This window comes from Somniosus microcephalus, chromosome 1, assembly GCF_052327205.1.
Source record: "Somniosus microcephalus isolate GS21.2 chromosome 1, FLI_Smic_1.0, whole genome shotgun sequence".
In the NCBI taxonomy this organism is placed as follows: Eukaryota; Metazoa; Chordata; class Chondrichthyes; order Squaliformes; family Somniosidae; genus Somniosus; species Somniosus microcephalus.
The window spans coordinates 63,440,310-63,466,566 of record NC_140987.1 but is presented as its reverse complement, the minus strand read 5'-3'; the positions used below and the strand labels follow the sequence as shown (position 1 = coordinate 63,466,566).

At 42.7% G+C, this 26,257-nt stretch overlaps 1 protein-coding gene across 2 annotated transcripts in view; it reads left to right on the top strand.

Annotated features, from left to right (window-relative positions):
- snapc3 (small nuclear RNA activating complex, polypeptide 3) overlaps nucleotides 1-26,257 on the top strand; it is a 49,446-nt gene that overhangs the window by 8,960 nt on the left and 14,229 nt on the right. Inside the window, exons 3-7 of one of the 2 annotated variants that reach the window (XM_085982632.1) lie at nucleotides 7,736-7,820; nucleotides 11,659-11,763; nucleotides 16,708-16,857; nucleotides 22,922-23,004; nucleotides 24,087-24,251. In XM_085982632.1, the coding sequence (XP_085838758.1) occupies nucleotides 7,736-7,820; nucleotides 11,659-11,763; nucleotides 16,708-16,857; nucleotides 22,922-23,004; nucleotides 24,087-24,251 (588 nt within the window). The remainder of the gene's footprint in view (nucleotides 1-7,735; nucleotides 7,821-11,658; nucleotides 11,764-16,707; nucleotides 16,858-22,921; nucleotides 23,005-24,086; nucleotides 24,252-26,257) is intronic. The other variant, XM_085982640.1, reaches the window with a different exon arrangement.

Here is a 26,257-nt window from a genome sequence, read left to right as displayed (position 1 = left end):
CTGAGCGTAACTACGCCCAGATTGACGGAGGCCCTCAGCCTAGTGTGGGGAGTGAAAAAGTTCAATCACTATCTGCACGGGCAGAAATTCACCTTGCTGACTGATACCAGCCTCTTGTCTCCATTTTTAATCCGAAGAAGGGCGTTCCGGTGATGACCGCGCAACAACTACAAAGATGGTCACTTTTTCTAGGGGCGCACCACTATGAGATTGAATATAAGGGCACGAAACAGCATGGAAATGCTGATGGGCTATCACGCCTGCCACTGCCTACTGCGGAGGAAGCACCAGCAGTGGATCCTGTCGAAATATTCCATTCGACTATAGTTGAATACCTACCGGTAACTAATGCTTGTATCGAAAAGGAAACCCGAAATGACCCGACACTGTCTCGGGTATATGATTTGACGGTGAAGGGATGGCCAGCACATGGCGACTCACTGTTGCCGGCATTCTCGACAAGGAGAGAACAGCTGTCAGTGTGCCGGGGGACCTTGATGTGTGGATCCCGAGTGGTAATTCCACCCAAGTTAAGGGATAGTGCTCAATGAGCTTCATGAGGGTCATCTGGGAGGGGTAAAAATGAAAAGCCTAGCCAGGGCTTGTGTGGTGTTCGGGAATCGATAAACAAATCGAGGACCTGACCAAGAGCTGCTCAGGATGCCAGAAAGTCCAAAATGCACCACCACAGGCCCCTTTACACCCATGGGAGTGGCCCTCATCTCCATGGCAATGGGTGCATATTGATTTTGCTGGTCCATTCATGGACTCAATGTTTTTAATAGCCGTGGATGCGCACTCGAAATGGCCTGAGGTCATCAAAATGTCCTCCACCACCACGGAGAAAACTATTGCAGTCCTACCGACCATTTTTGCCAGGAATGGCTTGCCAGAACAGATTTGTTCTGACAACGGACCACAGTTTGTGTCCGAAGAGTTCCGGAGGTTCTTGAAAAAGAATGGGGTAAGGCATTACACATCCGCCCCGTATCATCCAGCCACAAATGGATTGGCTGAGAGGTTCGTACAAACCTTTAAGAAGGCAATAAAGGCCATGTACAATGACAACATTCCGCTGCAGCACAAGGTGGACAATTTCCTGTTCGCCTACCGGAATGCGACACATGCAGTCACCAACCAGGCCCCAGCCATGATGTTCTTTAACCGAAGGTTAAGATCTCGCCTGGATTTGCTCAGACCAAACGTACGAAGAGATGTTGAGAGTAAGCAATTTCAGCACATCCATGAGAAGCCAACAAGGAGCTTCAATGTAGGGCAACCAGTCTTGGCCCGCGACTACCGAACAGAAAAATGGCAGCCAGGAACGATATGCACACGGCAGGGCCCACTAATGTACACAGTGGACGTTGGGGAGAGCATCGTGAGACGCCATGCTGACCAGATCCTAGAGTCACAGGAACAAGTCAACCCCATGCCTTGCCCATACGTACCTGGTGATGAACCCGACCGTACAGGTCGCATCTACCCCAGAAACAATAGCATCGGAAGCTGATGAACCAACCGACGACAGGGGGCCAGAACCGCCTCCGCACCAAGAGCAAGACACTCGGGAAAGGCGCTATCCAGAAAGGATCAGGAAGCCTCCCCAAAGACTGAATATATAAATAGACTATTTTCAGCTAATGTTGCATGTTAAAAGTGTTAATTGTAATTAGTTTGATATTTAATTGTTAAATGAGTGTTATGGTACTGTTAATCTAAAAGGGGAGGAATTGTAATGTATATACCTTTTAAGGGGGAAACTATGTTTTACGGCTCATGTATACTGCAGTACCGGCAGTGACCACACCTGTGTATAGCACTGAGTAGTAATCTGTGCAGATCAGTTGCAGTGTGAGCCACGTTGAGTAAACACCTGTTGTACCGTTCTCCGCAGTCTGTGTCTTATACATGGACGCAACAGGAGGGGGAGGGGAAACCACTCTCTGCCTCTCTCGCCCTGAGCCGCCACTCTCTGCCTCTCTCGCCCTGAGCCGCCAATCTCCACCTCTTCCCGAGTCCCCACTCCTCAGTCTCACTCTACCCCCAACTCTTGAGCCCTCAGTGATTTCAGTACAACCCCGCCCCAGTGCGATTTCAGTGCGTCCGACCCCCCCCTCCCCCCGTTCGACCAGCAGTTCCTGGCTTTTGTGTCATGGAGATCTCTTTATCCAGCATCCATAGCAGCAGAGAAACCCCTCTATCCCTGTGATAGAGCTGTGCAAACATTCAATCACAAGATAGAACGGTTTCTCTACCGATGTGCTGCCGGGTGAAGAGATCTCCATTACACAAACCAGATTTTTTCAATCCGCTACTGCCTCGCACTTGCCTACATCTCTGGTGTTTTAAGTTGTAAATATACTTGCTGCATTGAAGGCTGTCCATAGTTCGTAATTTGCGTGTCCGTGGTTTCAAGGTGCAGTTTGTATCTATTACAGTGTAAGTTATTTGGGATTGTCAGCAAGTGTCTGTTTTTTAGGGGTATCAGTTTGTCCAGGTTTCACTGTACTCAAAGCCTGCACAGGCATATGCCTGAGAGTGCGACATTCTGCCCAATAAAGCCCTGGGCCAGCAGAATTTCTCTCTGCCCCAATAACTGCCACCACGATGATCATGTGTATAGTGCATGGCAGAGAGTATGTGCAGACTGCACTAATGGAAGACGTGTAGGGTGAATTTATAGAGGGAGATGTAAAGAAGAGATTGGCGAACAGAGAATAGGGACAGCAGAAGAAGCCAAAACCACTGGGAAAGTTCTAGCAGACCAGGAAGTAAAGAGAGAAGACTGTATACCATCAGGCCTAGTCGGGATTTTAGATGGGGACATCCCATGGGGAGGGAATGCAAAAATCCTTTAAATTTATTTTTTTTTAAATTAAAAAAAATTGGTGTATTCTACCTCATTTGCCATTAATTCTTTTTGGGGGAGGGGTATGTTCCTGTGCATCTCAAACCCAGCTCACCCTTTCTCCTTCCACACCAATAGCAGAGGTGGGCACAATAACAAGTCTAATGAACAGGCTAGAAACACAAGTTGTGTGTTTCACAAAATAATAAATGCTACCTCTTGAGTGCTTAATAACATGAGTTTAGGGATCCCAGTGAGTGACCATGCTGGGGATTGCTAATAATTTTAATGTTTCCTTTGTGTCATGTTTTAGGATTTTTGAAGAATCTGGAGTAATTTATATTAAGATGTTACTATTAAGTTAATTCTGGCCCAGAAGCAATCAAATCCTCAGGAAACACATTCCGCAAATGCAAATTCGCACCAGTCGATGCGCCTGTCCAGGATGCTTTTTCTCGCATACCACTTCAGTTTGAGACAATGAGGATCATTAACATATTTTGGAAAGGAAATATGTCGGCATGGATTCATTCATGTGAGCTTAGTGGGGAATTGCTGCCAGGGAAGCTGTCGCCTAGGAAAGCAATACCATGTTAGGCCTGTATTCTCTTGAATTCAGAAGAATGAGAGGGGATCTCATTGAAGCATACAAAATTATTACAGGGCTTGATAGGATGGATGCTGGGAGAATGTTTCCCTTGGCTGGGGAGTCTAGAACCAGGGGCCACAGCCTCAAGATAAAGGGTAGGCCATTCAGGACTGAGATGAGAAGAAATTTCTTCACACAGAGGGTGGTGAATCTTTGGCATTCTCTACCCCAGAGGGCTGTGGCGGCTCAGCCATTGGGTGTATTCAAAACAGAAGTCGATAGATTTCTGACTAGTAAGGGCATCAAGGGATATGGCGATAGGGCCGGTGAATGCAGTTGAGGCAGAAGATCAGCCATGATCTCATTGAATGGCGGAGCAGGCTTGAAGGGCCGAATGGCCTGCTCCTATTTCTTATGTTCTTATGATTGGCAGCTCAACTCACCAAATCCCAGACAAAGAGCTGGGGGAATGTCAGAGTTTAAGTCTTTGGTTTCCTGTCTAGGTGGGACACGGTAACAGTCAGGAGAAATCTGGAATGCAACTCCCTTAAGTTTAGTGCCTGTTAGTTTGAGAATTTCTAGTTAGAAAAGTGTATTTAGCCTACTAACAGTGTGGCATGCTTTGTTATATTCTATATTGCAAGGAGAGTTATGGAATAGAATGTTAATGTTATCTGTTCATTCACACTGTGTAAAATAAATCACTGTTAGTTTACTTTTGCCAGCAGTGCCATGTATTCTCTTAGCCTGAATAATTATTTGGGCCATGGAATATGAATTAATCTTAATATCCAGATTATACTTTACCTCATTTTTTTAAGTTGAGGCGATATTAAGTTAAGGATATGGTCCAAGAGTCAGCTAGGATCTGAGTCCAGGAGTAAAAGTCTTTCATGGCTCCCACCTCCAGATTAAGTTATCCAAATTTCCCATGTGCTACCAAAAACTAATAGCAATCTTATGATAATCAGATTTTTAAAAAATCACCACAATTGCAAATAACAAATGCTGTCACTTGTTCTACAGTTTAAAAATTCCATATTAAAACATAGTCAAGGACAAAAGATATACAACAAATTACAGGTCTGTCTTAGATATTATCCCAAGTTCAACATCGCCGGTTTCTCCCACAAGTAGATCCCATGTCCCTTACAATCCTTTACTGTCCAATAGCATAACACAGGGTTGTAACAATAAAACTCCTTGGTATGTGAACTGACTCCTGTAATCTTGCATATATATTTCTCCTGTCTTCTGGAAGGATGACTGGTGCAGTCTTAACAAAAAGGTCATTAACCTGAAACGTTAATTCTGTTTTTCTCTCCACAGATGCTGCCTGACCTGCTGAGTATTTCCAGCATTTTTGTTTCCCCCCTACTCCCGGCCAACCACTAGTAATACTAACTGTCGAGGGAGACTTAAAAAACCCCAGAAAATATCATAAAACTAGAGGTGTAGGTTCCAGATAGTGAAAGTTGGATGGAAGATTGTTTTACCTGCAGTAACAGTTCATGGATGAAGTACAGCTTGTGACTGGGTATTTCTGTAAAAAAAATGGAATGGTGAGAGATTGAGAAATGTTGGTGTTCAGATGGACCGGGGTGTCCTTGTACACGAATCACAAAGTTAACATGCAGGTACAGCAAGTAATTAGGAAAGCAAATGGTATGTTGGCCTTTATAACAAGAGGATTTGAGTGCATGAGTAAAGACGTCTTACTGCAATTATATAGGGCCCTGGTGAGACCACACCTGGAGTACTGTGTACAGTTTTGGTCTCCTTACCTAAGGAAGGATATACTTGCCATAGAGGGAGTGCAATGAAGGTTCACCAGACTGATTCCTGGGATGGGGGGATTGTCCTATGAGGAGAGATTAAGTAGACTAGGCCTATATTCTCTAGAGTTTAGAAGAATGAGAGGTGATCTCATTAAAACATACAAAATTCTTTCAGGGCTTGACAGGGTAGATGCAGGGAGGATGTTTCCCCTTGCTGGGGAGTCTAGAACCAGGGGGTCACAGTCTCAGAATAAGGAGTTGGTCATTTAGGACTGAGATGAGAAATTTCTTCACTCAGAGGGTGGTAAATCTTTGGAATTCTCTACCCCAGAGGGCTGTGGAGGCTCAGTCATTGGGTATATTCAAGACAGAAATCGCTAGATTTTTGAATATTAAGGGAATCAAGGGATATGGGGATAGTGCAGGAAAGTGGAGATGAGGTAGAAGATCAGCCATGATCCTATTGAATGGCGGAGCAGACTTGAAGGGCCAAATGGCCTATTCCTGCTCCTATTTCTTATGTTATTTACAAAAGCTGCCTTTTCATGGTGAACTGCAGACCACAGATTGCTTTCAATACCAGCATCACCAGTGACACATTGGAACATGTATTAAATTGCAATCTTTTTGAAGTCATATTCATTCACAGGATAATAACACTATAGAAACATAGTACTGAGAAAGAACTTGCATTTCTACAGTGCCTTTTACAACCTCCAAGCATCCCAAAGTGCTTTACTTTTGAAGTGTGGTCACTGTTGTAATGTAGGGGAACATTATGACATGTACTTTTTCCCTTTATATCTTTCAATATTTCCCACATTACAACAGTGACTACACTTCAAAAAGTACTTAATTGGCTGTAAAGTGCTTTGAGACGTCCGGTGGTGTCATCCCCTTTAACTTCAAATAAATGGTATTTTCTCTGGATCACATGATTTTGTGAAATGGCAGTCTTAACATCTGTTTATCCTGCATTTGTTCATTTAAAAGAAACTACACCTAAACCATCTGTATTAGCGGAAGAAGAAACTGCGAGCAAAGACCATTTAAAAATAATACATGCAGGGCAGAAAAATACCAGTGAAAACCAAATAAGAGCATAACATAAGAAGTAGGAGCAGGAGTAGGCCATACGGCCCCTCGGGCCTGCTCCGCCATTCAATAGGATCATGGCTGATCCGAACCTAGACTCGCGTCCATTTCCCTGCCCTCTCCCCGTAACCCCTAATTCCCTTATCTGCTAAGAAACTGTCTATCTCTGTTTTAAATCTATTTAATGTTGCAGCTTCCACAGCTCTCTGTGGTAGCAAATTCCATTGATTAACTACCCTCTGAGTAAAGAAGTTTCTTCTCATCTCAGTTTTGAAAGGGAAGCCCCTTATTCTAAGATTATGCCCCCTAGTTCTAGTCTCGCCCATCAGTGGTAACATCCTCACCGCATCCACCCGATCAATCCCCCTCACAATCTTATATGTTTCGATAAGATCGCCTCTCATTCTTCTGAACTCCAATGAGTAGAGGCCCAGCCTACTCAACCTTTCCTCGTACGTCAACCCCCTCATCTCCGGAATCAACCGAGTGAACCTTCTCTGAACCGCCTCGAGAGCAAGTATATCTTTTAAATATGGAAACCAAAACTGCACGCAGTATTCCAGGTGTGGCCTCACCAATACCCTGTATAACTGCAGCAAGACTTCCCTGTTTTTATACTTCATCCCCCTTGCAATAAAAGCCAAGATTCCATTGGCCTTCCTGATCACCTGCTGCACCTGCATACTAACTTTTTGCGTTTCATGCACCAGGACCCCCAGATCCCTTTGTACTGTAGCACTTTGCAGTTTCTCTCCATTTAGATAATAACTTGCTCTTTGATTTTTTTCTGCCAAAGTGCATAACCTCACACTTACCAATATTCTATTCCATCTGCCAAATCTCCGCCCACTCACCTAGCCTGTCTGTCCTTTTGCAGGTTTTTTATGTCCTCACTCACTGCTTTCCCTCCCATCTTTGTATCGTCAGCAAACTTGGATATGTTGCACTCAGTCCCTTCCTCCAAATCATTAATATAGATTGTAAAGAGTTGGGGTCCCAGCACTACCCCTGCGGAACACCACTAGTTACTGATTGCCAGCCCGAGAATGAACCATTTATCCCAACTCTTTGTTTTCTGTTAGATAGCCAATCTTCCACCCATGCCAGTATATTACCCCCAATCCTGTGATTTTTTTTTATCTTGATCAGTAATCTTTTGTGTGGCACCTTGTCAGATGCCTTTTGGAAGTCCAAATACACTACATCCACTGGTTCCCCTTTATCCACCCTGTATGTTACGTCCTCAAAGAATTTAGGACCATTGTCAAGAATTCCTCATGCAGAGTTGGTCAGCACTTGGAATGGACTTGTAGAATATTGGAGTCAAACAGTTCGATGCTGTGATAGGGTGCCTGTCAGCCTTCCCTGTTGGTATTTATTTTAAAACTAAAGCTCTTACTTTGAAATTCTTTTCTTGTACAGAATCCGAAAGAAAATGATTGAAAAGAGAGAGGAACGTTTGATATATGATCGTACCTGTAGGCAAGAAACGTTTGCACATGAACATGTAAGTATATTTGCTTTAATCAAAATTATAATACTTTTAGGTCAGAAACCATATTTTAGTAAATCCTATTTGAATTTCAAACCTGTAAGGCTCTGATCATGACATATTGCTCCAACTAAGCAACAAAAATTGAGCATGAAATGCAGACTTGTAGATTCAAGATTGTAAAGCCAAAAGTATTTAAATTTGGGGATTCGCTTTAAACTTTCCATATTCTGGAGAAAAAAATGATTAAATCTGGGAAAATGGTTGAATATTCTGGAATGCTGTGATTCTGTACCATCAAAGTTTCTACTTTCAGTGGCAGTCAAGCAAAGACTCGATACTTTTGCAGAGTGGGGGAGCAAGTCAGTCTCGGATTCTTTTTTTACCCACTCTTTGCTAGATGTTGACTCATGAGCAGAAAGACCAGAGGCTTGAAAACACTCATCTGTTTCCCCACTCCCCCTGCCCCTTTCACCTGAGAGTGTTGGTTGGTCTAAAGGGAGGGAGAATTGCTTTTTTAAATGTGGGAAGTAAGGAAAAACAGTTTTTCAAACTCCCTAAGTCTATGGAGGGAGTCATGCGTGAGCCTGGGTGCAGCTGTGCATCTCTATGCAGTGCTTGTCCGTGTTTGCAGCACCTCAATGCTGTAGAACACTGACAGCGGAACTGTCAAAATCAATGTGGCCGTGGTCCCTTTAAGGAAACTGGCTGATGACACGTCGTCAAATGACATCATCAGACCCGCTTCCTGTTAATTGGCCGGGAACCCCACTGGGCGGGCTTAACAAGGTCAGTCTATGGAAAATCTTTTTCAGAGAGCGGCTGCAGACTGGAGCGGGACCAGAAACCGCCAACCAGCTCTCCTGCCACCCTGCTGTGCCACCCATCGCATCCCCATCACTCTGCCTTCCATACCCTACTCCTGCACATCCTTACTCGCACCAGCTTACCTTGCACCTCCACCCATCCCTCTCTATCTACATTATCACAAATCCAGCCCAGGGACTGAATTAGAGTGGGTGATCTCAATAACAAATCAGATACAGAAAGAGAAATAAAGAGAGGGAAAGAAAGATTGAATTAGTGAGAGAGAAAAAAGACAAAGGCAAAGTAAGAAAAATTAAAAAGATAAAATTTGGCAGTTTAAAAATCTCCCGCAATTCACTACCTGAAGGAAAGAGACGCCACACTTTTAATTGTTCACTTTCTGGGCTGGGGTGGGGGGGGGTTGATTGGCAGTTTTTAACAATGATCACAAGTAAAATACTACAAAAGCAGAAAATGCTAGAAAAACTCAGTGGATCAGGCAGCATCTTGGAGAGAGAAACAGAGTTAATGTTTCAGGTCGATGACCTTTCATCAGAATTGATCGACCTGAAACCTTAACTCTTTTTTCTCTCCACAGATGCTGGCTGGCCTGTTGAGTGTTTCCAGCATTTTCTGTTTTTATTAATAATTATCACATCGTTAAATGTTGTCTTGCGCTGTTAATTAATTAACCTCACTTTCTATGGCGAGTTTAATGGGCAATTAATGTGCAACTTCATGAAATTCACGGATGTTAAGGGCGAGATGCCATTTTCGTGAAGCTAACCGTGGAGATACTGGATGAGATAAAAATAGATAAAAAGGAGGCACTAGAAAGGCTGTCCGAACGTAAAGTTGATAAGTCGCCAGGACCGGGTGGGATGCATGCTAGGATGCTGAGGGAGGTTAAGGAGGAAATCGCGGAGGTACTCGCTATAATCTTCCAATCCTCCTTGGATATGGGCGTGTTGCCAGAGGACTGGAGAATTGCAAATGTTACACCCTTGTTCAAGAAAGGGTGTAAAGATAAACCCAGCAACTACAGGCCAGTCAGTTTAACCTCGATAGTGGGGAAGCTTATGCAAACGATAATCAGGGACAAAATTAACAGTCACTTGGACAAGTGCGGATTAATTAAAGAAAGCCAGCACGGATTTGTTAAAGGCAAATCGTATTTAACTAACTTGATCGAGATTTTTGTTGAGGTAACAGAGAGGTTCGATGAGGGCAATGCGATTGACGTCGTGTATATGGACTTCCAAAAGGCGTTGGATAAAGTGCCACATAAAGGGCAGCACGGTGGCATAGTGGTTAGCACTGTTGCCTCACAGCGCCAGGGACCCGGGTTCGAATCCGGCCTCGGGTGACTGTGGAGTTTGCACATTCTCCCCGTGTTTGCGTGGGTTTTCTTCGGGTGCTCCGGTTTCCTCCCACAGTCCAAAGATGTGCGGGTTAGGTTGATTGGCTATGATAAAAAAATTGACCCTTAGTGTTAGGGGGATTAAATACGTGGGGTTACGGGGATAGGGTGGGATATGTGTTGGTGTAGGGGTTATGGGGATCGGGTGGGATATGTGTCTCTGCAGGCTCGATGGGCCGAAATGGCCTCTATCTGTACTGTGAGGTTTCTGTGATTCTGTGATAATAGGCTTACCAGCAAAATTGAAGCCCATGAAATAAAAGGATCAGTGGCAGCATGGAAACGAAATTGGCTAAGTGACAGGAAATACAGAGAGTAGTGGTGAATGGTTGTTTTTCGAACTGGAGGAAGATATACAGTGGTATTCCCCAGGGGTCGGTACTAGGACCTTTTCTTGATCTATATTAATAACTTGGACTTGGGAGTACATGGCACAATTTCAAAATTTGCAGATGACACAAAACTTGGAAGTAGAGTGAACAGTGAGGAGGATAGTGATAGACTTCAAAAAGACATAGACAGGCTGGTGAAATGGGCAGACATGTGGCAGATGAAATTTAACGCAGAAAAGTGCGAAGTGATACATTTTGGTAGAAAGAATGAGGAGAGGCAACATAAACTAAAGGGTACAATCCTAAAGGGGGGTGCATAAACAGAGAGAACTGGAGGTATATGTGCACAAATCGTTGAAGGTGGAAGGGCAGGTTGAGAAAGCAGTTAAAAAAGCATACGAGATCCTGGGCTTCATAAATAGAGGCATAGAGTACAAAAGCAAGGAAGTTATGAACCTTTAAAAAACACTGGTTCGGCCACGGCTGGAGTATTGTGTCCAATTCTGGGCACCGTACTTTAGGAAGGATGTGAAGGCCTTAGGGTGCAGAAAAGATTTATGAGAATGATTCCAGGGATGGGGGACTTCAATTACATGGATAGATTGGAGAAGCTGGTGTTGTTCACCTTGGAGCAGAGAAGGTTGAGAGGAGATTGGATAGGTGTTCAAAATCATGAGGGGTCTAGACAGAATAGATAGAGATAAACTTTTCCATTGGCAGAAGGGTCGAGAACCAAAGGACACAGATTCAATGTGATTGGCAAAAGAACCAAAGGCAACATGAGGAAAAACTTTTTTACGTAGCGAGTGGTTAGGATCTGGAATGCACTGCCTGAAAGGGCGGTGAGGCAGACTCAATCATGGCTTTCAAAAGGGAATTGGATAAGTACCTGAAGGGAAAAAATTTTGCAGGGCTACAGGGAAAGGGTGGGGGAGTGGGACTAGCTGAAGTGCTCTTGCAGAGAGCCAGCATGGGCTCGACGGGCCGAATAGCAGCCTCCTGTGCTGTAACCATTCTATGATTCTATTCTATGATTATCACTCACTGAACTTATAAATGGCTTGTGACCTCATTGTGTTGAATTAGACTTTAAACCCATCACATCCTAGTCAGAACATGATATTATTTGAGGGCATACTTAACTGTATCTTAAGTGCTACTAAATTCGTGATCCAAAAGGGAGGCAAAATTCAACCCAGATTTTTCCAGAATTCTGCTTAATTTGAAAATCTGGCACTCACAGTTAATTACAGGGATTACGTCTTGTGATTTGTCTTTATTTTGTGAAATTTAGGAAATGCAAACGGTTGGAAGGAAGCCCAATCATCCAGAAGATTCCATTCCAGCTGGAGAGGTGGTCCTAACTATTAATGTCTACTCCCCTGTTATATTTACTAAGGTGGGTGTGCGCTTATATTAGGCTCTACATTAAACCAATGTTGTCCTATACGTTAGCCACTAGCCACAGGTGGCTAATTGTGAATCTAGGTGTGACGAGTTGCACTTCTGATTAGTAAATAAAAATAATAATAGATACAGGCGTTGGGCATGTGATCTCAATACTCATTCGCATGACGTATATATGTGTACTTTAACCTTGTTGGTAAAATGGTAAGACAAAATAAGCATGGGTTTTGGTCATTGTGAATTACATTGAATATACAGCACAGAAACAGACCATTCGGCCCAGCTAGTCTGTGCTGGTGTTTATACTCCACAAGAGTGTCCTATTCTACGAATCTCATCTCAGCCTATCGGCATATCTTTCTATTTCCTTTTCTCTCATGTACTCGTCTATTTCCTTTTGAAAGCATCTAAGCTATTTGCCTCAATCACTTCCTGTAGTATCAGCTATTTGTCCCCTGATTCTGAAGGGATAATTACTAGTCCTAACCCCTTTAGGGCTACCCCGGATCAGGCGTATTTCTCAGACTTTCACTTTCAACTAAAGTTTGAGGTAGCCAATTCCTAAAGACGCTTAATTGGGTCTAAAGGTCCTGGTTATCTCTCCCTAAAGGAAAGGAACAACCCGAGAATGTTACTGTCCTCCAGATAGAGCTTTTAATAAGTTTAGCTAGACTGTAACGTTCTGGATATTATGAAGGTCCGGAAAACTCCCCCAGAATTCTGCAACTCCTCACCAAAGAGTGTACAGAAATTGAGTTTGCGAGTTTTTGATACAGAAATCTTGAGACAATTCTAAAAATATATAGTTTTATTAAAGAACCGACATGCAATTTACAGTTGGTGAATCAAGTCAATTGCAACATAACAGTTTTAAAAAGAGAAAAAATGCTATCTTATTATTAACAGAGAATCTTACTTTTAAATCTTAACTTCACTACAGTATTGCAGTTCTTAGTGTTCTACAGGATATCCACCAATATCAAATACCTTTGATCCCCGAGGTACAAAGAGTTGGAGACTACAGAGCCGCCTCTGAAGCCGAGAAACGCTTTGCCCGATTAAAGCGAGTCTGTTTTCCCATTTGAGAGTTCAATATTTATACCCTTTTCCAGTGGTATTTCCTTTAAGGTTTTTTGCTGATGCAAGCTAATTGTCTCCAGTCATTTTTATGCCGACTTCTGCAATTCTTACAGCCACATCAGCTGGTAGCATTACAGAATCATGTCTCATCTCTAGGTGTTCTAAGTTTACCATATAAAAAATGGTGTGACGGCAGGTGTTCCTTACTTTGTCAAATTTACGATGGCAGATGTTCCTTATCTTATGTGCTTCTTTACGAAGTAAATTAGAACACCTTATCCAGGGCGAACCATTGTTTTTTTCACAAAAGTTCAGCTTGTCGGAGCCCTTCACCTTCTGTTTCAATAAGGTTATTTATTCAGAGTCAACAACTATCTTATCTCAATAGCCAGAATGCTTTCATAGCTATTTCATAGTTAGGTTTCTAAATTTCCAAACCCAGTTTGTCATGTTTTAATAAGGCCAGAATACTTTCATAAGATGGTGTATTTTTCTGAATCGGTTATATGGCTTATTCCTTCACAATTCCACATGCCCTAACCTTTGCCTTGAGCCCAGTCCTGTAGCTGATACCAAAGAGTAAGCCTACAACATATTAATCATGTATCTTGAAACAAGTCTAAAAAGTAAGAAGTACATTGCCCTGTATTAACACAGCTGTCAATCAGGCATCTGTCTTGTGGGAATGGGGGGGAAAACGCTCCACTGGCTGGAGTCATACCTAGCACAAAGGAAGATGGTTGTGGTGGTTGTCAATCATCACAGCCCAGGAGTTCCTCAGGGCAGTGTCCTAGGCCCAACCATCTTCAGCTGCTTCATCAATGACCTTCCCTCCAACATAAGGTCAGAAATGGGGATGTTCGCTGATGACTGCACAGTGTTCAGCGCCATTCACAACTCCTCAGATAATGAAGCAGTCCATGCCCGCATGTAACAAGACCTGGACGACGTTCAGGCTTGGGCTGATAAGTGGCAGGTAACATTTGAGCCACAGAAGGGCCAGGCAATGACTATCTCCAACAAGCGAGAGTCTAACCACCTCCCCTTGACATTCAACGGCACTACCATCGCCGAATCCCCCACCATCAATATCCTGGGGGTCACCGTTGACCAGAAACTTAACTGGACCAGCCACAAAAATACTGTGGCAACAAGAGCAGGTCAAAGGCTAGGTATTCTGCGGCGAGTGTCTCACCACCTGACTCCCCAAAGCCTTTCTACCATCTACACGGCACAAGTAAGGAGTGTGATGGAATACTCTCCACTTGCCTGGATGAGTGCAGCTCCTACAACACTCATGAAGCTCGACACTATCCAGGACAAAGCAGCCCGCTTGATTGGCACCCCATCCACCACGGGCGTACCGTGGCTGCAGTGTGTACCATCTACAAGATGCACTGCAGCAACTCGACAACGCTTCTTCGGCAGCCCCTCCCAAACCCACAACCTCTTCCACCTAGAAGGACAAGGGCAGCAGGCGCATGGGAACACCATCCTGACTTAGAAGTATATCGCCGATCCTTCATCGCTGGGTCAAAATCCTGGAGCTCCCTACCTAACAGCACTGTGGGAGTACCTTCACCACACGGACTGCAGCAGTTCTAGAAGGCGGCTCACCACCACCTTCTCGAATTCAATTAGGGATGGGTAATAAATGCTGGCCTTGCTAGCGATGCCCACATCCCATAAACAAATTTAAAAAAAAGCCTGTCTACTGCAGTGTACAACCTAAATGGACTTTATATTATGTGCTGCATATGAGCAACACTCACTGCTGTGAGCACCCATTGGATGCAATGGTGATCCAGTGGGCTCCAATGAAAGTCAGTGGCACAGCAATAAAAAAAAAGTGTAGTGCTCCTAAGTTGCTGAAAAGGCACTCTAGTATTGACATAAAAACACTCGCTTTATATTTTAATACCATTGCTGCTTAGCCCTATGCTTAAAACAACCAAAAGTTTGAATAAAACAGCAAACTTTGTGCTTTACTTCCTTGGTTACTGAATAGTAGTAAATGTTAAAGTACATATGCCCATGTGAAGTACATTTACCTGTATTACATAAGAACATAAGAAATAGGAGCAAGAGTAGGCCAATCGGCCCCTCGAGCCTGCTCCGCCATTCAATAAGATCATGGCTGATCTGATCCTAACCGCCAATCCACTATCACAGAACCATCTCCTGAATCTAACAGAATTAGACACACGAAATAGGAGCAGGATCAGGCTACACGGCCCCTGGGCCCGCTCCGCTACCCACAGGGCCATGACCGATCCGAACCTAGACTCATGTCCAAATTCCTGCCCGCTCCCCGTAACCTTTAATTCCCTTTACTTCTAGGAAACTGTCTATTTCTGTTTTAAATTTATGTAATGATGTAGCTTCTACAGCTTTTTGGGGCAGCATATTCCATGGACCTACCACCCTCTGAGTGAAGTAGTTCCTCCTCATCTCAGTTTTGCCAGTGTATGTAAGGTGTTTTCTACTAAAATTAGTGCATGTGACTAAAATGGTGTCTAGCCACACCTGTGGCTAGTCAGCAACTTCTATTGGACAAAACTGCATTAAACCTTTTATATCTTATGTGGAATAAGTTACCCAAAACACTTAATTATTTCTACGGCTTACTTAATTGCTAGAGATCGAAACAAAAACCTGCATTTACTGATTAAGTATGTTTGTCAAGTTTAACATGTTAATTGCTGATATAATACTGTAATTTTCAGATGAAGCACTTTAAAAAGAAATCAGCGTGCTATTTGACGTGCCATTAGTGCCGCACATGATACTGCTTGTGTTTTGACATCCAAGCTAACGTTTCCAGCAGTGGTTGCTGTGTAACCATTTGGAGTGGGAAGGAACCCTAGCTGACTTTTCTTGCTGAATGCTGAGGCTGATTGTAATGCCCTACTGTCACTGTGGCTGAGATTAGCGTTCCTAATCTCCATAGCTCAGCTGCTCACTGTATAAACTCTCCGTCAGTGGCGAGAAAAGCTCTAAAACACATCAGCCCGGAATTTGCGGTGGGTAATAACAGCGAATGAACAACGTTCGCTGTAATTACCCATTGAAACTGACCGCAACTTCAGGATGTAGCGCATGCGCATCCTAAAGCAGAAATTCTGAAGTTGCGGTCAGTCATTCACTGCTCCGATACTGGCAGTGCTGTGGCCCACAGCCGGCAATCTGCATAATCAAGGAAATCAGTGAAACTGAGAAACCTCGGCTCTTCCGCGGTAATACCGCTGTTAAATACCCCATTAAAGTTAGACCCATTTAGATTAGTGTAACTGGAGTTTAAACAGCGTATTGACTGCTAAACAAAGGTTATGGCCCTGAAAAACTCATTTTAATTTTGTAGAGTATCAATTTTTTTTTAATGTTCATCTTTATTTCAGATTTGCCTTTTGCCCATGTGAGAGCCCCAATCTTGTTTTGCTCTAACATTTAAAAAAAAGTTAGCATCAAGAAGCTTATCCACTTCCTGGTTCGCTGTCTGAGAAATCTGCGTTTTGTTTGGCTGCTTAGACAGCTTGTTGACGTCACAGCAGATCTTCACTGGGAATCCCCATTAATTTGCGTTGATTTCAATTGCGTGTCGGAAAACCCAAACTTCTCCCCACAGTGATTGAGATCTTTGTGGGAAGCTTACTGAACTCCTTTGCTTCGCTGCTGACAGCAAATTATGGGCCATTACTTTAATAAGTTTTTTTTACCAGTTTCAGTATTAATGTTGAAACAGTTCCATTTTACTGACATATTTGCAAGTTCATTTGTTTTTGTTTAGTGAAATAAGGGTGTTTTGTGTTCAAAGATAATGTAACTCCACTGAAACGTTTGACTTATTTGCTGACAGCACAAGGAGAAGAAGCCCCACCACACCATGCTTGTGCTGGGTAGTCAGAAACTGACTGAGCTAAGGGATGCCATCTCGTGTGTCAGTGACCTTCAGATTGGTGGAGAATTCAGCAACACTCCAGACCTAGCTCCAGAGCATATTAGCAAGGTATACGCTTCTGTTCTTTTGCGATCCATTGGACCCTGTATACAAAAGCTGAAGGACAGGTCTTGGACAGATGGAGATACCCAGAGTTAAATATGGTCACCTTTCAAACAAAGTAGCTGTACAAATTCTGTTGCAGGTTTCTTGGTACCTTTGAGAAAGAGTAAGTATTTCCTGTGTCTCTGAGGATGTTATACAAAGCTTTGGCAGAGGTAGTAACAGTTTTGATAATCTGAGTGGCAAAGGAGGGTGTATTTCTTGGATCTGCTAGAGCTCAGTTTTGATTGACCTCTTGCTCCTCATCACAAGACAATTACTGTTGTCCAGCGACTCTGGCTGCTCAGTGTTAATGCCCAGATGGGTGTTGGAATGAGCCATTGCAATGAATTTCCACAGGAGGTTACAAGCCACACTGTTGGCTAATTAATATATCAGCAGCTGTGTTTGAACAGTGATGTAGCACACTGTCAGTTTATCTTTGCCCTTTGTATTGATTATTGTCATGTGCTTATGTATAGCCTTTTGTAGAGCTTTACCCACCCATTACACTACTGCAGTGTGCACTGGTTTACCAGTCTTAACATTTGATCCATATAGTCGTACTGACATGTTAATATAGACAGGGCTCAGTACAATGGTACATAGCAACTAAAAACATTATACTGTTTGTACAAATGTAACCTGTTGGTAAATAACCGTGCATTAGTTTAACACAGTATGCTTAACAGTTAACACGGCATGATAGGGTGTGGTAGTATAGGAGTAAAAATGAAAGCGCTACGTAGCTGCAATAATCGTGAGTTGGTAAAGGCAATGTGTAATTGAGCCAGATGGAACACAGTTCCTTGTCTTTGTTGATTTTGGCTGTGGTGGCAATAGAGAGATTACACTTGGCCTCAGTGCCCAAGCCAAGGGAAGAGAATATCTGCTAAGGTTCCCATCCCTGATTATTTAATGATGTCAGTGGACGTCGGGGGAGAACAAGTCAGGATCAGGTGCAATGCCATTTGTGATGGAATTGCTTGTCGATGCTTATTATCAATGCTCGTGCTTTAAGAATTGTCACTTGGGGGAGACTTGGTGTACTAGAGGCTGAATCAGAAACCTTCTGGAGAGAAGACTGGAAAAAAGGCTATATTTTAAGCACAGCCTAATGGGAACTGAGCTAATATTACAATTCCCTTTTACAAAACAATTAACTGCCATGTAAATTGAAAAACCCCAGCTATATATACATATAGCCGTTAATGTGAATAGAAATACAAGTATAGCTGTACAATGAAGGTACTACAACAAGAACACTTATAGGCATTTGTTTGTATATAGGTTGTATTCAAAGCTTGAGGTGCCAATTAATAAATAAATCTCGCCTGAGTCAGAAGGTTGTGGGTTAAAGCCCCACTCCAGAGACTTGAGCACATAATCTACGCTGACTCTCCAGTGCAGTGCTGAGGGAGTGCTGCACTGTCGGAGGTGCCGTCTTTTGGATGAGATGTTAAACCGAGGCCCCGTCTGCTCTCGGGTGGATGTAAAAGATCCTGTGCCACTCTTTCAAAGAAGAACGGGAATTCTCCCTGGTGTCCTGGCCAATATTTATCCCTCAACCAACATCACTTTATAAAAAAAAAAAAAAAAAATACAGATTATCTGGTCATTATTTCATTGCTGCTTGTGGGACCTTGCTGTGTGCAAATTGGCTGCCGCGTTCCCTACATTACAACAGTGACCACACTTCAAAAGTACTTCATTGGCTTTGGAACATCCTGAGGTTGTGAAAGGTGCTATATACAGGAAACTTTGTGCTATCCGGCACCGACGGGACCGAGCTGTTGCCGTTCCCTCAAAACTGCCGGACACACCAGCGTTAATGTTGAAGCATATGGAGCTTTTCATCTCCGTATCTGACAACAAACACTGTTGCTTAGCAACAACTTCTAAACAGTCGGCCCGTACCTTGGAAGCGTCTCTCTGAAGCTGTTGCTAAGCTACAGAGACTTTGCAGAGCCTGACTGTTTGGGGAAAAAAAGCCACGAGAAGAAAAAAAACCTAACAAAATGGCTCCTGATTTTTGCCAGTGGCTCGAGCTTGCCGGACATTTAGCCTCCGGATAACACAAAGTTTCCTGTAAATGTAAGTCTTTCATCATAAATAATAGGAAATAACAATATTCTCTATTAAATACTGATGCATTCAATTAAATGTGGCTCAGTTGTTAAAGGTTTTCAAGTAACTATCTAGATGTTACCGGTTTCCTCTTCCCAAAGCTTCTGTCAGAAGGTTTTGACAGGGTGCCCCAAAATCCCGAGCACCAGGCTGCAGTCTCCTTCCCATAGGAGTTGCATCTGTCGACCTACATTGCTGCATGTGCCAAGTTACCATGTTGCTATCCTGGTTAGCAAACCATGGGCAGTCTCGCAAGTGACCTCAAGTTTAACAATCTAGGAAGGAAGTTGGGCAGTGTTGGGGGCAACAGTGTATTTTTTTTATTGGCCCAGAAATTCGGGTCGGGGGCTTCCCGCGGGTGCAAGCCCCCGACCTGCACTTACCTTGCGCGCCGACAGTTGAGCTGTAGGGCCCCGTGGAATTCCGATCCGGGGCCTGGCCCAGCTGCCAGCGCGCAGTGCTTGCGTGTCCCAGGGGCGTAGTTAGTGTGATGCGTCCCCTGGGATCACGTGGGCCATGGGCTGCCAATCGGCGCAGGGAAAAGCCCATTCATAAGTAGTGACAGGAAGACCTGTCAAAACTTATAAATGCTACGGCCCCAAAATAGTAGTAAACCTTCAAATAAATTTTAAAAAATCATCACACTTTTTAAATAAACTATAAATTACATTAAATAACTTTTAAACAAAAATTTAAATTTTTGAAAAAAATAATTTTATATTCAAACGGGGCTAAAAATAAACTTACCTTGCTTTAAAGTATTTATTAAAAATAATAAACCTGTGGAAAAAATGTTTTAATTAATTGACCACTTACCTTTTAAAATGCAGGCCTTACACCTGGTTTTTACATTTCTAAAATCGAAAGACTTACCCTCATGGAAAAACCTGTTTAAAAAAAAACGTAAGTTCAAAGCACACGCGCAGACTCCCGCGCGCACGACCTCTGAACCCCTTCGTTCAGAGGATCGGAAGTGCCGGTTTCCCACGCATACGCAGTGCATGCAAGAAACTGGCACTTCCATCGGGCCCACGCTTGAGTACCCCGTGCGTACTCACCCGTGGAGACCCGAATTTCTGGGCCATTATATCAGCTCATGATTGGTATTAATTGAAACATCGACCTACTGTAGAATCTGGTTATATTGACTGGCTCACTGTAATAAGCTGATTCCCCATGTGCACTGTGGCTCAGCTGAGTGATGATCTTGTAGCTTGTAGGTTAGTGTAAAGCGTGAGAGACTGGGGCAATGTACAGGTCAGTGGGAGAACCGAAGAGCACAGGCTTAGATGTATGGCTGGTTGGGCAAGGCTAAGAATGCATTTGCAAATTAGGATACATTTTTAATTTGATACATTGGTGATTAGAGGTTGGCAAGGATGGGTGATGGGAGTGAGATACAGGTTACAGGCATAGGAGTTTGTATATGTACACTACCTCCCTGTTCTCCAACATGTTAAATTTAAAATCCTTGTACTCATCTTGTTCCACTCTACCTCTGCAACTAACCTCAGACTTGGCATCTCTCTCGCACCCTTCAGTCTACCAACTCTGGTCTGCGTTGCATCCTACATTTCCCCCCCACCCCCCTTCACGCCTGAGTTTTCAGATTTCCTGGCCCTGTTCTGTGGAACTTCCATTCTTAAACCTCTGCTTCTTTACTACTTTCTCCTTTTTAAAAAAAAAAAAACTTCTCAAAACCCATCTTTTTATCTGTTGAGAATCGTGGGAGAAGAGAGCACAGAGCTGCATGGTTAGAGGATATTAGGGAGGAGATTGAGGGATTTTTTTGCTTGTTTAAACTGTAGACTATTTGGCTCTTTCAGATCACTGTCATGGGTACGTCCCCAAATTTTAGTGTTTGCGCTTGCCTTGAAGTCTAGAAAAAGTAACGGTAAAGTGCGCAGGTTAAAGAGCAACAAACCCTGTTTGGTAATTGCTCATAGGCCTTCTGCCCTGATAAGGATCGTCTCCACTCAAAAGCAGATAGACTTACTTCAAATGATAAAGTAACAGATTGTGCCTCTTAAGAACTAATCTAATCTATTATACTTGGTAACTGCCAACCTGCAGGGTGACTGCTCCTGCTGGCTATCAGTGACTTCTGCTGGAAAGTGTATTTCTGTTTGTTGGTGACCGTAAGATCGTTTTATGTAAGCCACAATCAAATAGCCTGGGCTAGATAGACTTGCTGTCTGTTCAGTCAGGAAAAATGGTCACTTGGGAAAGGTAGCACCAAGCAGCCAGTAGTTGTGAAGCTAAACTCCAGTCAGACTAAATGGCCTTAGGATTGGCACCCCATCCACCACCTTAAACATTCACACCCTCCACCACCGGCGCACCGTGGCTGCTGTGTGTACCATCTACAAGATGCACTGCAGCAACTCGCCAAGGCTTCTTCGGCAGCACCTCCCAAACCCACAACCTCTACCACCTAGAAGGACAAGGGCAGCAGGCACATGAGAACACCTCCAAGTTCCCAAGTCACACATCATCCTGACTTGGAAATATATCGCTGTTCTTTCATCATCGCTGGGTCAAAATCCTGAAACTCCCTCCCTAGCGGCACTGGGAGTACCTTCACCACATGGACTACAGCAGTTCAAGAAGGCGGCTCACCACCACCTTCTCGAGGGCAATTAGGGGTGGGCAATAAATGCTGGCCTTGCCAGTGATGCCCACATCCCAGAAATGAATAAAAAGAGTGGTAAAGGGGGAAGAGAATGGGAGAATGGCCAATTGGGCAGGTCCCATGAGCTTGGCAGAAAAAATTGGGTAAATAAATGATTATATAATTTAATACAAATGTTTTAACAGCTCAAAAAATTGACACAATGCTCAAAGTGAAGGAAATTTTCCAGCTTGATGCTTGATATCCACAAGGATTATACATCCACTAGTGTTACTTAGCTTTTTTTTGCAAAAGTTTTTATGAAGTCCTTCATGCAACAACTAACATGCACATGACATTTGAGTTGCTAAACTGCTGTTGAGGGAAGTGGTGATGCAAAGAATTATAACAGTTGCATGTAAAAGTTATTAATGTGGGTTTTTACAATTAACCTTTTCACTGAGCCTAATTTCTGTAGGCTGAAATGTTAACCCATCTTTCCCTTCAGATGCTAGTCAACTTTAAATTTCTGTGCATTTCCAGCAATTTCTGTTTTTATTTCAGATTTGTAGAGTCATAACGGCACATAAGGAGCCCATTCGGCGAATCGAGTCCGTGCTGGCTCTCTAGAGCAATCCAGTCAGTCCCATTCCCCCGCTCTATCCCCGTAGCCCTGCAAGTTTATTTCTCTCAAGTGCCTATCCAGTCTCCCCTTGAAAACATTGGGTGTCTCCGCTTCCACCACTTCCGCCGGCAGCGAGTTCCAGGTCCTCACCACTCGCTGCGTAAAACAGTTTTTCCTCACATCCCCCCCTGTATCTCTTGCCTAAATCCTTAAATCGGTGCCCTCTAGTCCTTGTACCATTAACTAGTGGGATCAGCCTTTCCCCGTCTAGCCTATCCAAACCCCTCATAATCTTGTACACCTCTATCAAATCACCCCTCAACCTCCAGCAAATTCTCAATTTCCAGCAACTCTCAACTCCGGTGGCATCAGGCTCTTCTGTTTGGTCCACCAGTTAAAGTAATATTAACACCTACCAAACATTGTGAATTAAATATGCAAAACCAGATGCCGTGCAAACAAGAGTTTTAGCAAAATTATAACATTTATAATTGATTGAAGAAAAAAATTGGACTGCTTCATGAAATATTAGGAAAGGCTGCATTTTTGAATCTGGCTGATGAAGAGATTAATGCCTGTTTCAGCTAATTTGATTGCTTGTTTTTTATGTATATTAAGAATTAGTACACCATGAATAAAAATTACAATCTCTTACCTTTTTTTAATAGGACTTGTACAAGTCGGCCTTTTTCTTCTTTGAAGAAACCTTCTATAATGACTTGAGATATTCTGAGTGCAGAAATTTGAGCAGGTACAGTGGCCCTCGTAAAATAGCACAATGCAACATTCATGTAACTTCCTTTCCCGCCCTATTAGCTGAGGGTATCAAATGCATTAGTTGTAACTACTTGCTTGTACAGCTGTGTGGATATGCAATCAAATCAAGTAGTTTCCAACAAGTTTGAGATTGCTTTGGGCTAAACCCTAAATGTGACAAATAGTTGTTGAATGAAACTTTTTCATAAAAATCAGATTTAACTAAGAAATGTTGAAATACACTCTGGCATTTACTGCACATTTCTGGCAGATCCCTATGTATTGATCTACTTTTCCTATGAGTTGTGAAAGGGGAAGAAATACACATCCTCAGGCCGCCCCAATGCAAATACAGCCAACAAATTACATTTCAAGTGAAGCTACTTGTTGTTTTGTAGGCAAATCCAGTTTTGTTTTAATCAGGATGCCCACCTCATACTGAATGTTATCCTAAATACTGGAAAGCTGCAGTCTCTGGAACTGTAGCCAACAGAGTCAGCACCTTCAGGAGAGAAGGGAAGAAAATTGTAAGGGGGAGTGAAGTGTGGGGAAGAAATACAAAATGAAAAATAGCAATGACTAAAATTTAAGACAACAACCGAGATGTTAGTCGTTCAAGTGACTTAAACTAATTAATTGTAATTATCATGTAACTCATTTACAGGCAATCACATCCATTTTTATTTTGTACTGTTCCCAGGGGGAAAAAGTTTCCAAGTGTACAAGCTTACTAGTGTTCACTGTGCACAGGAAGGTCCCACAGACGGCATTGACATGAATGTCAACTTCTATTTTTTATTGATAGAGTTGGTTAAGGGCTAAGTGTTGGCCAGGACAACAGGCGAATGCCACTATCAAACTTCACAGCCTCCTTCTAGTGATTCAGTGGACCTGAATGTGTTAATGAATGGTTGCCATTAAGCTTGTTAGAATAATAGTTCTCTATACATTAGCATAACTTTGATTAGCTAAAACTGCATCCTCCATTTTAAATAGAGGTAATTTCATTTGCATCTTTGTGCTTTCACAATCTGTTTTATTACTGCACAAGATGATCCCTATTTACGCTGTTTTCAGGACCATTATTGAATGGGCAGAGTCCCATGACAGAGGCTATGGGAAATTTCATACAGCTAAAATGGAGGACTACACTTTCAACGATATGTATATTAAAGTTGGCTATCCCTACTTATATTGTCACCAAGGCGACTGTGAACATCTCGTCATCATCACAGACATCAGGTATTTTAATGAATTTCAGGCTCAGAAAGATTCTGAGAAGACACTAACTTCAGAGCGCAGAGGTTATTCATGCTATCTTAACATCTTATTGCAAAAACAATAATGTAAACAGTCAATAAAATTCACGAAGTGGGTTACAGAATTAACTGGGCAGGATATTCCGATCCCTACGGGTGGGTACGCGCTGTGTACCCACCCGTAGGGACATTGGAAATGCCGGTTTCAGGCATGCACTGCATATGTGCTGGAAACCGGCATTTCCGATCTGTCAAGAAAGCTCTTGACAGATCCTCCGGCTGCCCTAGAGAAGGGCCTCTGCGGGCGGAGAGTTCCGCTTTTTGGAGACCCTCCACCTGCAGAAAACCCTTACAATTCTTGCGCCTGGTAAAAGCAGGGGTAAGGCCTGCTTTTACCAGGATAAGAGTTTGAAAAAAGTTTTTTTTTAAAAAACACAATTCCACTGATTTATCATTTAAAAATACTTTTTTTTTAAAAAGTAAGTTTATTTTTACCCGTAAAAAACTTTAATTATTTTTTTGAAAAATTTAAAGTTTTGTTTAAAATAGTTAATTTATTGTACAGTACTTTCAAGTCATTTTAAAAATGTGATGTTTTTAAAAAAATTATTTACAAGCTTTACTATGTTTTGGGGGTGATCTCCATTCATATATTTGACAGGTCTTCAAATGTATGAAGGGAGATTCCCAGGGACACTGCGAACTACCTGGCCTCTGGGATACATGGGCCCTGCGCACTGGGGAAGTACGGGCCAATGTCTGGATACCCACAGTGGAGAAGGACAGTGTTTGCAGATGAGCAGTCATTAAGTAGCTAAAGCTCCAAAGCACACTCTTATTCTGATAATCTTTGGATGGTATTACATTATTTAAGCTTTGTGCATTAGTTTATTGGAAAAAAACACAGAAAATGGAAAGTACCAGTAAGCCTGGCCAAGAGTCTTCCCTTTTGATTATTTGTGTTTAATTTATTTTTTGTCTCCCCAATTAAAATGCAGCTGAACATACTTCATCAATTATGAACTGGTTCTAAATTGAGATGGATTACTATATTTAAGAAAAACTAAAGTTGCTGCCTTAAAATCTCATGGTGCTAAAACATCCTTAGCTTGTACCAATAGCCAAAGAGGCACTGAATGAAATACACTACAGCTATGATAAATTTTTGAGCCAGAAAAATGTCTTGTTAATGTTTTGGTTGTATATGGAGAAGCTGTCTATTCTACTAACTTGGATGTACTGAAAATGGTGATTAGGGTAGCAGCTTTTTTTGTTCATTATTGATTTTCTGTACAGTATCAAAAATAGCTGCCTGTGTGATGACTGACATTTCTCCAGCTTTTCTGACACCTGGAGAAAAATTAAATGATTCCAAAGTCAAGCATTAGTTGTGAGAATTTCCTCTCCCCTTTCTCCCCTCAAGCATTCAACTTCAAAATAGTTAATTTCTATACTGGATTAAGAAAAACATGCTTGTGTTTAGAGATTTCTTTTAATTTTCTCCCTTCTCCCTCGCCCATTCCCTCCCAACCTGAAATATGATAGGATATGATTCTAGAGATGCCAGGCACCCTCTAGTACCTTGTCTAAGTGGTCATTGTTCATACTTGGGTGTTGATTCTCCGTATTCTCGGTGTATTTCACCACAGAGGGAACAATGGGGGCTTCTTAGCTAAGCTTGATCCTGTCCTCGCCCGATATCCACAAGTACGCACTTCCAGCAGAGGTAATCGGATCGGTGTCAATAGCAGGAACTCTGTCTAATTTGCCCCTCCCTAATTTAGGGGCATCGAAGCCAATTGTAACACTCCTACTGCCACTTCAGCTGAGATCAGATAGCTCACTGCAAACTGGGTATTGATCCTGTGAACTTCGTGGTCAGTTGTGTTCAGCTGCTCACTGGATAAACTCAGTTAAGCCAAGTCTCGCAATTTAATTGAGAGACACGCGATTTTTAATGAAAATGTTTCCCATCTGAGTGGATCTAGC